Source organism: Alexandromys fortis, unplaced genomic scaffold (assembly GCF_014885135.2).
Source record: "Alexandromys fortis isolate MF-2015 unplaced genomic scaffold, M_Fortis_MF-2015_v1.1 scaffold_141, whole genome shotgun sequence".
NCBI classification, from domain to species: Eukaryota; Metazoa; Chordata; class Mammalia; order Rodentia; family Cricetidae; genus Alexandromys; species Alexandromys fortis.
In genome coordinates this window covers 394,858-409,782 of record NW_026068060.1, presented here as the reverse complement: position 1 = coordinate 409,782, position 14,925 = coordinate 394,858, and the positions used below count along the sequence as shown (strand labels likewise).

Sequence of the window (14,925 nt, the reverse complement as noted above, 5' to 3'; positions counted from 1 at the left end):
TGGGCTAGCCTCAAATTCTTATGTAGCCAAGGATAATCTTGAACTCCCGACCTTCTTGCCTCCACCTCCCGAGTGTTGGGGTAACAGGCGTGTGCCAGCCCACCAGGCGTCGCACAACATTCTGTTTCTGTTAGCATGTAACTCCCCTCCCTTGGGGCCCGCAGCGAGCGTCTGTTTGCTTGACACTGGCTGACCAGATGGACTCTTTGTCCGCGGTGAAGGCCAAGCACAGAGAGGTCAAATGTCTTGCTTGATGTCTCCAGCCAGCAGGAGACAAAGCTCAGGATCACGGGTCCTGTTTGCACACCTTAGCCCTGAGAGGCTGTGCACACACCTCGTCAGCCTCACGGCAGGGCTGGGCCAGTGGGGTCTGAACCCGCCAATTGCCCTGGGTTCAAATGCAGCTCCCTCAACGCTGGTCCTCTGGCACGGAACCTTGCAGGTGGTTTCTAACACGTACACACTGCTCATCTTTTATCGACAGCAAAGGTACCCTCCACTTACCAAGACTCCTGACTTGGTTTAAATCCCATTCAAATCCTGGGCCTCTAAATTACCCCATAATCTTGGATTTAAAAAAGAAAAAAAAAAAAAAGGCTTCACTGCTCTTTAAGAATATTCCTGTGGATCCTGTGAAGAGCCTTGGGTCCCCACACATCACGAAATAGGGCTCCTGGTTTCTGCCTCAGAGGACACAAGAAGGGCTTGGATACCAGCTCTTGGCCCATCCCGGCCTGCCCTGCTGTGCCCAGCCTAGGTGCTTCACTGCCCCAAACAAGCCCTGTTACAAAGGCAACATCTGAACCCCAAAGAAAGAGTGGTCAGTGGGACACCACCGGGGTCTGCGTGTCAGGAATAGGGTGAGGGAGGGAGGGAGAAGGTCTAAGGTCTCAGTAGGGCGGGTGGCGGCCTTTGGGCTCACATGAGCAGTCAGATCTTCACTTCAGCAGCTCCGGGGACAGTGACTGTGACTTTGACTCTGCCTGTGTCTGGCTTTCCCTGTGGGTAGGGACTGGTCTCATGGGAGATGGAGGATAAATGAAGCACGTGGTATCCTAGGCTCCCTGCTTAGCTCAGGCTAGCCCAGGAGAGACACCTCCTCTCAGAAGGTTCCTCCCCACCCTTTCCTGCCCCACTTTTCCTCCTTCCTAGTCTTTGTTCCCACCTGTCATTATCTTGTTCCAGTGGCTGAGTATTTAAGTGTCCTTCTCTGCCTGTTAATTGTCACCTCCTTCTTTGTAACCACCCAACTCCAGCACCCGCAATGGGAGCTGGCATACAGCTGGTGCTCAATAAATGATTGTCACATACATGAAAAGTAACAGGGCAAATAAATATCTAAGAGAGGAGCAAACAAGTCAGAACCGGATATGGGGGGAGGGGAACATTCCTCAGATGGCTGGAAGAGACAGTCCCCCCAACTCCAGCCCCCACGCTAACTCTTACCCTTCCCAGCTGTGCAAACTTAGACAAGTCACTTCCCCTCTCGGAGCCTCTTCACCAGGCAGAAGAATCCTGTAGCCGAAGCTCCAGCCAAGGCTGAGCCGATCACATCAGCCAGCAGGACCTCCACGCTGGGCCAGTACCCACGCCTCCCCCTTCCCTTTCAGTCACCCACTTCTCTCCTGGGTAAAGTCACCAGGTTGTGGGTTGGTTGCATTAGACAATGAGAGTACATTTTGTGAACGCCCCCATCCTGAGCAGGCGTCAGGAGGGCTCTGGTCGCCTCACCTTCAGGCAAGCCTCAACAGTGACCACCACCACTCCATGGGGCTCTGGGCAATATGGCTGACCAGCCCTGGCAGCAGGAGGACCCAGTAGCCCACCAATGACAAGGGTCTGGAGAGACACTCCATCTGTGAGCCATCCTCCCCCCACCGTAATTATCCTTCAAGCCGCTGCTCTCTCCCCGTCTTGCTGTCCTGTCCCTAGACTTGGTCCAGCTTGTCCCTCCTTCTGGGCAATCCCTGACCCCTGGCGGCCTGATGATCTGATATGTCACCTCATTAGTGACATCTCTTGTCCACTGTGCTCCTACACTGGGCCACACAGATAGCAAAGTTTTGACCCACTTACTGCTTTTCCCAATCCGGGAGACATCAGAAGAGCCTTGGGTCACGCCCCCTTCCCGGGGGCATTCTAGTCTGTGCTGCCATTTGGGGTTGGGTACCTGATCTTGGGGCCGAGAAATGAGCCTTCCATTAAGGGCAGGGGGGCTGGGGTAGGGAAAGGAACTATAAACCAGCCCTGGAGACAGCAGGTAGCACCCCTCTACCTTGAGTGAGAGTGTCACCTCTGTGACTTACGCTAAGAAATGGATGCCAGGCCAGCCTGTCTGCATAGGTATGTTAAAGTTTTCCATTCCTGAAAAGGTAGAGCCTCCCCGAATTAGTTCAGCCCAGGCTTTGGGTCTAAGTGGTTAAATCCTGAAGCGATGGAGCTGACCAACAGCCCCTGGCATGGATAAAGCCACCAGGACACTGGGCCATGGGCTGCACTGACCTTGGCTGCAGTGCCCACCAGGTCAAGTGTCTGGCTACATAAGCCTAGAAGGCAGCTGACTGGAAGTAAGTGTCTGAGGGTCTGCATAGGCCTCCAGCCACCTTGATTGGAAGGACAGAGAAAGCCTCACCGTCAGCCCTGTGACAGCGGAAGACCACAGGTCACCAGGCCCAGTACTCCAGGTTCCCAGAGAGGGGAAAGACAAAGCATTGCCTATTCTCAAGCCACAGTGTCACTGGTCACTCCCAAGACCCCAGACTCCTCCAGGCCTCTGGCAAACTGCCGTTACCCACTACCCAGAATTCCTCAGGGCAGGGTGCTCATAGGGATCTAACAACCACAGCCATCCACATCCATAAAGCAAGGGGCACAGAAGTGCCCACCTTCCATGAGGCTTGAAGGAGGCTTTCAGGACGCTAGCCCTGGGCAGGCGCTCCACGCTCACACAGCCAAATGCCAGGAGCCTCCCATCAAAAATAATAACAAGAACAAATGCTTATGTAAGAGTTCTGGCGTGCCAGGCACGGCGGGACACGGCATTTCCACTACTCCTTGGACACTCTCAAACTCCCACTAATGCAGGCCGGCTGTGGAAATCGGTGCTGCTCCAGCGAATCTGAGCGGTGGATCTGAGTTCAAGTCCCGGCTCAGCCACCTTGAGCCAGGCCAGGGAGGCTCCATGTCCCATCTGGGTTGGAAGGGAACACAGAGTAGGAACTATCCCCTTCACCCTCCCTTCCAGTTACATGGGGACATACAAACCAAACAGACATGCAGGCTCCCCTCCCCACCACCACACACAGAGTACTTTGTATACCGTACTTACCAAAGCACCTGCCCGGACTGGGGCTGTCTGAACCAGCCCTTTCTACAGAGTCACTGCCTGCCTGGTCCCCAAAACAAGCCTGACACCCAGAACCAACCCTGTCCCAAGCAGCGTTTCTAGCAAGGTCCCCAGCACCCATGGGTGCTGAGTCACCCTGATTTCCTGACCCAGCACTCTGCTCCTTCTCCTGGGGGGAGGGGCTGGCACCCCATCTGCCAGGGGAAGAGAAAAACCCAGATGCGACACCCCCACCCACCACCACACACAACCCAAAAATAACCGCAGCCCCCTACACACCAGAAACACAAAAACAAAATCTCGCATAAATCCAAAGTCAGAAGGGAAGAAAAAATTTTTTTCAAAAGCCAACTACTGCCCCCAAAAGGCTTTTAAACATTCTCCAAAAAAGTTTATTAAAATGTCTTCACTTTAATGCTCGAAACGGAAAAGGTTCTCAAAATATACATACGCCTCTTTTCTCATAGAAATAGAACTTTTTTATAATACAAAAAAATAATAAGACCAAAAAGAAAAAACAAAAACGAAAAAACCAAAAACATCAACAGCAACAACCCCGCAGGAACATCTTTAAGTGATTACTCAGGGCCCGGCTGACAGTTACACGTGTGTTGCGTCAGTCCCGTGTCCACACGCGCTCAGCCACGTTTGATCCGGATTGCATCAAGTCCTGAAACCGGGTGCGCGGTGCAGGTGCGTGCGCGCGGTGCCCACGGTGTCCCCTCGGTGCAGGTGCAGGTGCGCGCGAGGCACGCACGGGGCCCTCGGTGCGCGCGGGGCAGGCGCGCGCGGGGCAGGGCGCACGGAGCCCACGGTGGCCGCGGCGGCGCCCCCCACGGCACCCCCCGGCGCGCTAGCAGTGATTCGCCGAGGCCAGCAGCGGCTCGGGCAGCTGCTTGAACAAGTTCCGCAGGGTGCTGAGCTCTCGCGACAGCTGCTCCACCTTCTTCTGCAGCCGCTCGTTCTCGGCCGTCAGCTCCAGCACCTTGTGCTGCGTCTCCAGGTTGCGCATCTTGGCCTTGTCGCGGCTCTTGCGCACCGCGATGTTGTTGCGCTCGCGCCGCATCTTGTACTCGTCGCTAAGCTTGTCCACCGCCTTCTTGGCCTTGGCCTTGGCGGGCGCGGCCGGCGGTCCCGCGAAGCAGGCGGCGGGCGCGGCCTTGGCGTCGGCGGGGCTCGGTGTGCCGGGCGGGCTGGACGACGACGACGTGGACAGGCTGCCGCTGCTGCCGCTCGGCGTCGCCTGGTAGCCCAGGTAGGCGCGCAGGGCGAACGGGAACCCGGCCGCCATGGCGGGCGCGTCGTCCGCGCGCTTACAGTCCGCGGGTTCGAAGCCCGGCTCCGCCTTGAGCGCGGCGGGAGGCGGCGGCGGGAAGCAGGCGGGCGGCGCGGCCTTGGCGCCCGCGCGCCCGAGGCTCACGTAACTGTAGTCGGCCGGCTTCTTGGCCGGCTTGGCGCCGTAGTCGTCGGCGAAGAGGTCGGAAAGGAAGTCGTGGTGCGCGGGCGCGGGCGCGGGCGCGGCGAAGTCCGCGGCGGGCGCGAGCGGCTCCAGGTAGGGGCTGAAGTCGATGGCGCGCTCGTGCTCGCCGATGGCCGGCTCGGCGGCGGGGGCGCGCGGCGCGGCGCGGGCCGCCTTGGCCCCGTAGGCCAGGCAGTCGGGCTCGTAGTAGAAGTTGGCCACTTCCATGGGTCTAAAGGCGGCGGGCGGCGGCGGGAGGCATGCTGCGTCCCAGGCCAGCAGGCGGTGCATGAACGCGGGGCCCGCGGGCTCCGCTGCGTCCCGGTCCCGTGCGCGGCTCGGACTCGGCTCGGCGGCCGCCGAGAGGGAGGTTTATAAGGCGGCGCCTGGCAACAAGGCTGCGTCACGCCGGGGCCGCCCCGGCCCCTCCCGCCGCCCGGCCGGTGCGCGTCATTGCCTGGCCGCGGGAGCGCGAAAGGGCGCGGCGGGGAGCAGGGCGCGGCGGGGGTCTGCGCGCGGAGACACTGAGCGGTGTCCCGGGCGCCCCGCCAGCCCCGCGATCGCCACGGACGCGGGAGACACCGGCCCGCCCCCTTCCCGCCCCTCGGCAACTCTGAGGAGCGCGGCCGCCGTCCGCCCTCTGCTGGAGGACGCGGTGGCTAGTCCCCGCGCCGGTCCGCTGTCCCGGGACCCCCGACTTCTGGGAAGCAGAGCGTTCCAGCCGGTGCACGACCCCAAGCCCCAGATCCTGCCCGCTGTCCCTGACCCCCAACTCCCAGGGAGCAGTCTTCCTCCCGGTACATGTCCACCCCACCCACCCAGGTGCTGCCCCCCTCTCTCGGCCCCCGATTCCTGGGAAGCACAGCTCTCCACCGGGTGCACGCCCCCCCCCCCATGCCTGCTGCCCCCTGAGCCAAATCCTCCTTCCCATGCCTGGCCCGCCCTCCGCAACTGCCTATGCCACTCCCCGCGCTTCTCCGCGAAGGTGGCAGGGGTGGGGGTTCTGCCACACTGTGTGTCTGTGGGTGAGTCACTTCGCCTCTCTGCGCTGCCTCCGTGGAAGCTGTTGATATTGTTAAAAGCATTCCCGGTGTCAGAGAGAAATGGACCTCCGAATAGAGTACCAGGGACACGGTTGCATTTCGAAGACCTGTGCTCAGCCCTGCGCAGAGGCTGCAGGCTTCTCAGGTGGTTGGGGTGGGAGCTAGCCCCAACTCCAACCTTGAGAAGCCAGCGCTCACCCTGCAGGCTGGGGAAGCAGCCCTCTGTGCATTCGAACTGTCCCCAGGCTTCGACCACCAACCTTGGTGGGAGCCTTTCTAAGCAGCCCTTGGCAGCTCGTGGGGCCCACCCTTCTGCCACTCCCAGCCGGGCCACTCAGGCAGGAGCTGCCAACCTGTCTTGGGCTGACCCCCGACCCATTGACCCCAGCCCTGGCCTCAGCAGGCTGATGGGGCGTTGCTCAACCTTCAGCGTTATCTGCTGAGCTGGGGTGACCTCCGCCCCCAAGAGCTGGAGAAATGACATCTCCCTATGCCCTTGGGGGTTGGGGGGAGGGAGGGAAGGGATAAGACACTTGCCCTGCCTGCGGCTTTCTGGCCTTCCCTGCCTTCCCAGAAGCCTCTGGGCCAGGAAGGGATCAGGGCCCAGAGAGGCGTGGTGACATCCCCAGGGCCACCCAGCCAGGCCTGGCAGTGAAGTGGGACACTGAGGCTCCCCTGAAGGGCTCTCCCTTATTCACCATTGGTGACAGTTTCCCCCAGCCTCTCCGCCACTTTCCCTCAGTTTCCTGCAGCCTGGCCTTCAGGAGGGTTGGCCTTGGCAGAGCCCACCACGTCCCCACTGACCAGTAGAGGAGCATCTGAGCACTGTCCCTCAACCCTACTCCAGGAAGCCCCCCCCATACCTCTGTCCCAAAAGCCCATCTCACTTGGCCACTCCTCCGTCTGTCCCTGCTGCCTCCTCCCCACGTTGACCCCTCCAGGGACTTTTTTTTTTTAATTACATTTATTTATTTGCTTTGCACGTGTGTCACAACTTGCACGTGCAGGTGAGAGCTTGTGGCAGTCAGGTCTCTCCTTCCATCACGTGGATCCTGAGGAGTGGACTAAGGTCTTTGGGCTTGGTAGTAAGTACCTTAGACTGCCCAGCCGTCTCGCTGGCCCAACTTCTCTCTTTTTGCCCACTGTTCCAGCTGGGTGTGGCCTCGGGCAAACTGGCTCCCCTTTCCGAGCCTTAGCTTCCCGCCTAGCATTTCTGGGTTCTGGGGAGATGCAGCAAGCCCTGGGGAGGCTAATACAGTAATGCGGGCATCTGCTATGTGTCCTTAGCTGGTCCTCCACCCTCTCTGTGCTGCCGTGTTTCACACTCGTTTCCTCCTCCTGGTCATTTGCAGGTGGGCCCTGCTCTCTGCTTTACAGGTAAGGACACAGGCTCAGCCGAGCGAGGTGCTGGCTCAAGGTCATGGTGGGAAAGCAGTGATGGTAGAGAAAGTCTCCCCTTGGGGTCAAGTCCTACCAGTAAACTGAGGTCTAGAGAAAGGTGACTCGGGTCACACAGGGACTCAAGGGTGATTCAGGCCCCAGAGGCCACACTCCACCTCATCAAAGAGCTTGGCTCGCTGGCCTCCAGATTGGGCCAGCTGGCCTCTCAGCAACCTCCCTGCTGGAGCTCACCCACCCAGTGCCGACCTAAGTGTCTCACAGGGAGGCCTGAGGAGCGTGCCCTTGTTTCCCCAGGTTCCTGGCTCAGCAGGTGGTGCCTCCGCCTCACCATCGCTGCCAGCCCTTCCCCAGGGCCCCGAGGCCCCACCAGGACTGAGCAGCTGGCATAGCTGGCCTTCCCCATCCAGGGCCAGCTCCTCCCCTCTCCCTGTCCCACCCTCATGTTTGGAGGAACCTGGGCTACAGAGGTCCCCGATGTGGCCAAATCAACATAGAAATGGGCTAGCCTGACACCATCGTGGTGTGCTTGGGAGTTTGTTATGTTCTCGTCACGGTGCTGGAGTTGGAAGCTTGGGTCTTGCACACGCTCTGCCAGTGAGCTACACCCAGCCCTCTTTTTACTTTTCCTTCTGAGACAGGGTCTTGATAAGTCGCCCAGGCTGACCTCGAATTGGGATCCTTCTCCTTCACCCTCCAGAGTAGCTGGGATGACAGGCCCAGCTGCCTCTTTAAGTGAATTCGTTCCTAACACAGAAAAGCAAATGTCACACCATGGTTCTTTTAAACCTGGAGCCCTGAACTGGTGTGGTGACTGTGGCCATGGTGGTTGCCAAGGCGATGGGCATTTCCAGCGTGGGCTGCAGGCCCTCTGCTGCCCCCCAGACTCTTAGGTATCTGCAGGAGGGAAGACTGAAGCTGAGACCCCTCCCCCAGCCTGCAGGCAGCAGCTGTGACTCAGTACAGGTGGGATAGCAGGTGGGTCTCTAGTGAAAGAGGTCAGGGAACCCCTTTTGTTCCTATGGGGGCCCTCCTTACAATGGTTCTCTGGCCATTGTTGTGGCCCTGGCATGGGGATGCGGAATGTCCTATATCTGGGCCCCTTTGGCCCTCTCCAACAGGTGACTCACACCTCCATACAGCCCCACGCAGGCCTTGATGGTGGCAGCCATGAAGACGTCACACAGCGGAGGTACGGAAACTGGCCTCACTCATGACTTCTCCCACAAAGCTCCACATCTGAGCCTCGCTAGGTTAGAACACTCTCCCCACACGTACCAGGGCCTGAGTTTCACTCCCAACCAAGAAAAACAAGCAAAGAAAGAAACCACCAGGTCTCCTCTCTGAGGCCTCAGTCCCATCGTCGTTGTCGTCTCCCCCCCCCTTCCCCCCCCCCACTGTGCTCTGCGGTCTTCAATTCCAGCCTGGCAGCCTCAGCATAACCGCCCTCTGTGAAACTTGCCTGTGTGTCTGCTGCCACCACGTGGCAAGTCCTGGAACTGCAGGAGCGACTTATCTTTTGGGTCCATCTGGGTGTAGTGATTTGCTATTGCGAGGCTGGTGCTGTGGGTGTGGGTATATAACACACTCACAGGATATGAGTGCGCCACTAAGAGGAGTACAGATGTCCAAGAGATGGGAAAAAGGCACTCAGCCTTTGTGTAGTTAGCTCACCAAACTTTTTAACTATGGTCCAAATCCTAGAGACACACACTGCTTGGATAAAATCATCGTGTCAGACTCTGGGAAGACACTGTGGGAATGGGAATCAATGCTGGGGACCTGAATGTCATAGGGGACAGTGGGGGGTGATGTAAGTACAGAAGCCTGTACCAGATAGTACGGGTCTCTAGCAAGCAGAGAAACGGCCAAGCAATGGCCTTGCCTCTGCAGAGCTGTGTGAGGCCACATCACAGCTTTGCTGGCCATCGTCATAGAGACTGGCTGTCATGGGGACCAGGAGACGGAACAGAACCTGTGATGGACCCCTCTGGCTCCCTGTGGGGCATGATCTGTGAACCTGGGGGGAGGAGGTCACCTTCAGGACCTCCTGAAGATGAGACCATTGAGATGTGCTGATGGGGATGGGGCAATGTGCCTCTGGGGTCTGAACCACAGCAGAAGTCTGGTGAATGACTCCATAAAGGTCGAGCTGCTTTGTCTGGCTCTTGGCTTTTCTTGTTCCTCTCTGTGGCTTTGACTTGTAATCACAGCCCTTGGAAGGCTGAGCCGGGAGGTTTGCTCTTTTCCAGGTCATTCTTAGCTTCGTACTGAGACCCTGGTCAAAAGAGAAGACGTGAGAGACAGAATATGTACATCCCTCCCCTGGATTCGGCAGTCAGCAATGACAGCGAGGACGCCATCTTGTGCACATAGTCCAGACTGCCTCTCGCTTGCTCGGGGTCTTCTGAGATCCTGTGCAGAGCCCACAGACACACCTTCGAATGTCAGCATCCCTCTAATGACAAGCATCTTTTCGTCTAAAGCCCTGACGCTGGAGGATGACTGACTTCGGATGTCTATGCCGTAGCAAGTCTGTGGCCTCCTGAACAAAGGAGTCAGAAAGCGTGAGAGGAAAACGATCTCATTGAGTAACTCCAGAAGCACCAGGCATGGCGACTCAGGCCTGTGATCCTGCACCCAGGAGGCAGAGGCAGAGGGATCAAGAGTTCAAGGTTTGGGTGCACAGTAGTGCACACCTTTAAAACCAGCACTCCTAAGGCAGAGGCAGGTGGATCTCTGAGTCCAAGGCCAACCTGGACTACACAGTGAGACCCTGACTTTAAAAAAAAAAAGAAGAAGACATTTTGCTGACCTAGAAATACCAGTTCATTTACAAAGACAGAGAGAGGTGGCCATGCACCAGTGCTTATGACGTCACACGGGTGTTGGCCCTACAGAGAATGTAAAGGGATGGGGTGGCTCTGTGGGGGAGGAACGGGACAGTGCTGTCCAACAGAACTTTCTGGTATGCTGGGACAACCTCTCCCTGTGTCAGATCAGTCACATGTGGCTCCCAAGCCCCTGGGGCCTGGTTGATGCCATTGAAGTCAGATTTTTACTGCATGTGTGTTTGTTTAGTGGCTTTGTTTTTGAGACAGACTCATGTAGCCCAGGCCAACCTGATCCCCCTTGCCACCGCCGGGATAACAAGCGTGCGCCACCACACCTGGCTTGAATTCCAACATTTACGTCCTGTCCTGTGGCTGATGACCATTGTACCGAGTGGCAGTCATCTCTACAATCTATTGATCTGTTCTGTTCTGTTTCTAATGTGTGTGGGTGTTTTGCCTGCCTGTGTGCCTGCAGTCTGCAGAGGCCAGAGGGGGTGTCAGATCCCCTGGAGCTGGAGCTAGGGACAGTTGTGAGCCCTCACATGGGTGCTGGGATTGAACCTGAGTCTTCCGGAAAAGCAGCCAGTGCTCTTAACCACTGAGCCATCTGTCCGGCCCCCTCTACGGTCACTTGTTAACTGAAGAAAAAAACACTGGGTGGAACTCTGCTGTGTTTTGAGGGAGGGTGGAAGCTCCTACTTAGAATAAGAGACATGAGAAAGTAGGGGCATGGGTAGGGCCAGGCAGTGTACCCCAAAATCCACTAGCTTAAACTCTATTTTAGCCTGGCTCATTGCCTATAAACCTAGCACTCAGGAGACTGAGCAGAAGAAAGTGCCTGCCTCGGCTACATGAAGTTGGGACCAGCCTGGGCTACAGAGAGAGGCCTTGTGAGGGAGGGGGTGCCATAGAAACCCACATCATTTGCCTTTCTGGGTTCCTATGTATTTAAGAACATGGGTGCCCACTGGGACATCTACCAGGTGGTTTCCTCACCCCTGAGTGTGACCCTTAGCTAGGGTGGCCCACATGGCTCATGACTGGCTGGGTAGTGTGTCTGTGACCGCAGCCCTCCTGTCCTCAGTTGCCCCCAGGCAGTGTTTCCCTCCCCCTCTGGTCTCCCCACATGGTTTTCCATGTCACCTTAGTACACAGTCCACATGGGAGCTCCTAGTGTCCCCCTCATGTGGCACTTACTCTGTGCCTCCCATAACATGCTTCTGACATGGAAACAGGTTTTGCAGGTAGCGTAGAAATGGAACCTATCTTCCTAGACTTGTATCCAAGGGCGGCACCAGGACAGAGGTGGCCCTCGTGCCAGGATGAGTTGAAGCAAAAGACCTCCACCCTTGTGACCTTCGTGTCAGTGGCTGCATGACCCAGCAGGTAGACTGCAGCCTAGTGCCACGATCCAGCCCCTGAAACTCATGTGGGAGGAGAGAGCCTGACCCCCAAGGTGCTGCATGCCTGTAATCGCAGCACACAGGACGTGAAGGTGGGAAGACCAGGCGTTCAGGGCCAGCCTGTGCTATAGAGACTCTGGGGCCAACCTGTACTACGTGAGACTCAACAATAAAGAGAGACAGCCCCAGAGGTTAAGAGAACTAACTGCTCTTTAGAGGACCTGGCTCAGTTCCCAGCACCCAATGGTGGCTCACAGCCATCTATAACTATAGTTCCAGATGGCCCAACGCCCTCTTCTGGCCTCTGCAAGTACTGCATGCCATGTGGTATACTGACATAACATGAAGGCAAAAACACCTATACACATTTAAAAAATCAAATTTTAAGAAATAAATCTTTAGCTGGGCGGTGGTGGCAGACGTCTTTAATCCCAGCACTTAGGAGGTAGAGGCAGGAAGTTCTCAGTGAGTTCCGGAACAGTCAGGGCTATACAGAGAAACCCTGTCTCGAAAAACCGTGAATGAATGAATCTTTAGCCAGGCAGTGGTGGTGCACACACTTATTTGCAGTACTCAGGAGGCAGAGGCAGGAGGGGATCGCTGTGGCTGACAGTTTCAGAGACCTTGTCCCCAGTCAGCACCTCCACTGCTGTGGTCCTGAGGCCAGGCTGAAGCATCACGGCAGAAAGACCCACCAAGAAACGGTAAACAAGGCTTTAGGTGTGCGGAGGCAGAGAGAGAGGGCGTGCCCTCAGTGCCCACTTCCCTAACAGCCTAAGAGCCCAGCTTGAACCTCACGGATTAGCCCCTAGTGATGTCCAACTCTCTCAGTAGCACTGTCCCCACACCCCAGCCCTCACTTCGGGCCAAGCCTTCAACATCTGAAGACCACAACAGGAGGGGTAAGAAAGCCTGCCACCAACATTTGCCTGTCCCTCCATCCCCACCCCCGCCACCCTTTCCTGTCCCTGGTTAGCCAAGGCAAACAAACCTCTTCTGTGCGTCCCTCGAGGTCAGCCTAATCTCTGTGCCTCCACCTATATATGGGGTTCAGCTGCAGTGATGGGCCACTAAGTGCGCCCTCAGGCGCAGTGCACAGAGCTACCGCCAGAGGGCGCTTCCGCCCGCTGTCGCCTGACATCCGCTCACGCCCAATAGATGACCCAGATGCACCTACTCTGCTCCGCCCCAGGAAGCCCGTGCCCACCCAGCTGGGAATCTGTGTGCACACCGTCTGCATGGGCAAGCATCCTGCAAGGGGATGGGCATGTACTGACCCTCCGCCCCTCATCTCCCGCCCACCCCGATGATATCTTGGTTTTGGAGATGGAACTTAGGACCTCCTCCAAGCCACTTTTTTAAAAACTTCTAAAAGTTGCACTTATTTATTTGTGTAGGAGGTGCAGGTGTTTGGCAGGGACAGGTAAAGGTCAGAGGACAATTTATGAGAGTATCATATAGGTCAAATCTAGCAACAAATGAGTTTGCTCACTGAGTAATGTTGCTTAGCCCTAACGTTCTTTAAATTTTTATTTTTAGATTTATGTATTGTATGTGTGGGGGTGTTTTGTCTGCATGTGTGTATACCACATGCAAATCTGGTCCCTAAAAAGTTCAGAAGAGGCCGGGTGATAATGGCGGCACACGCCTTTAATCCCAACACTTGGGAGGCAGAGGCTGGTGGATCTCTGTGAGTTTGAGGCCAGCCTGGTCTACAGAGCAAGTTCCAGGACAGGCTCCAAAGCTACACAGAGAAATCCTGTCACTAAAAACAAAACACAATTCAGAAAAAGGTGTTGTATACCCTAGAACTGGAATTATGGATGGTTGTGAGCCAACATGTAAGCACTGGGAATCGAACTCTGATCCTCTGCAAAAAACAGCAAGCTCTCTTTAACCACTGAGCCAACTCTCCAGCCCTCTAACTGCCCAAGCTGTCTTTGAACTCCCATTTTTTTTAAAGATTTTTTTAATTATATATTTTTTTTCTCCACTATCCTCCCTTCCTCTCCCCTCCCTTTCTACCCTCTCCCATGGTCCCCATGCTCCCAATTTACTCAGGAGATCTTGTCTTTTTCTACTTCCCATGTAGATTAGATCTATGTGTGTCTCTCTTATGTCCTCTTTGTTGTCTAGGTTCTCTGGGGTTGTGAATTGTAGGCTGGTTTTTCTTCATGTCTAAAAGCCTCTTATGGTATTTGTATTTCTGGGTCTGGGTTACCTAACTCATTTGACATTTTCTAGATCCATCCATTTGCCCACAAATTTCAAGATGTCATTTTTTTCTGCTGTGTAGTACTCCATTGTGTAAATGTACCACATTTTCTTTATCCATTCTTTGGTAAAGGGGCATTTAGGTTGTTTCCAGGTTCTGGCTATGAGAAATAATGCTGCTATAAACATAGTTGAGCACATGTCCTTGTGGTATGATTGAGCACCCTTTAGGTATATACCTAAAAGTGGTATTGCTGGGTCTTGAGGTAGGTTGTTTTCTAATTTTCTGAGATATTTCCATACTGATATTCAAAGCAGTTTGCACTCCCACCAGCAATGCAGAAGTGTTCCCTTTATCCCACATCCTCTCCAGCATAAGTTGTCATCAGTGTTTTTGATCTTGGCCATTCTTACAGGTGTAAGATGGAATCTCAGAGTTGTTTTGATTTGCATTTCTCCGATGACTAAGGATATTGAACATCTCCTTAGGTGTCTTTCAGCCATTTTAGATTCCTCCCTTGAGAGTTCTCTGTTTAGGTCTGTACCCCATTTTTTTATTGGATTATTTGTTCTTTTGATGACCAATTTCCTGTTCTTTATATATTTTAGAGATCAGCCCTCTGTCCGATGTGGAGTTGGTGAAGATCTTTTCCCATTCTGTAGGCTGTCGTTTTGTCTTGTTGACCATGTCTTTGCTTTATAGAAGCTTCTCAGTTTCAGGAGGTCCCATTTATTAATTGTTTCCCTCAGTGTCTGTGCTGCTGGGGTTATATTTAGGAAGTGGTCTCCTGTGCCAATGCATTCAAGTGTACTTCCCACTTTCTCTTCTGTGAGTGAACTTCCATTCTTACTACCTCAGTTTACCCTATAGCTGGGATTACAGGCCTGGCCACAAGGTCTTGTGTAGCTCAGGCTGGCCTCAAACTCACTATGTAGCTGAAGATGACCCGGACCTTCTGATGCACCTGCCTTCACTGCCAGGTGCTGGGACTGCAGGTGTGCATTAGTACACCAGGTAATGAGCTGTTGGGGATGACCCATTCACCTTTTAAATGTTTTAATTATGAAACAGTTTGAGATTTAGAGACGAGTTACACAGTTGCTGTGTGACGTCCTACGGTGTTTAGCTTCACACAGGCACTTTAATATTTTCTCTGAGCTGTTATGGCATCAGTGCTGGGTCAGCACCTTCCCTCCGAACACCTCAGCTTTGCTGAGAAGAGAGCTT

General features: G+C 55.2%; 1 protein-coding gene across 1 annotated transcript; it reads right to left on the bottom strand.

Moving 5' to 3' along the window:
- Window positions 1-3,715: 3,715 nt before the first annotated feature.
- Window positions 3,716-5,235, bottom strand: Cebpb (CCAAT enhancer binding protein beta). The gene has a single exon (XM_050120160.1). It carries the CDS (start codon window positions 5,094-5,096, stop codon window positions 4,200-4,202), a length of 897 nt encoding a protein of 298 aa, XP_049976117.1. The 5' UTR covers window positions 5,097-5,235; the 3' UTR covers window positions 3,716-4,199.
- Window positions 5,236-14,925: the final 9,690 nt, after the last annotated feature.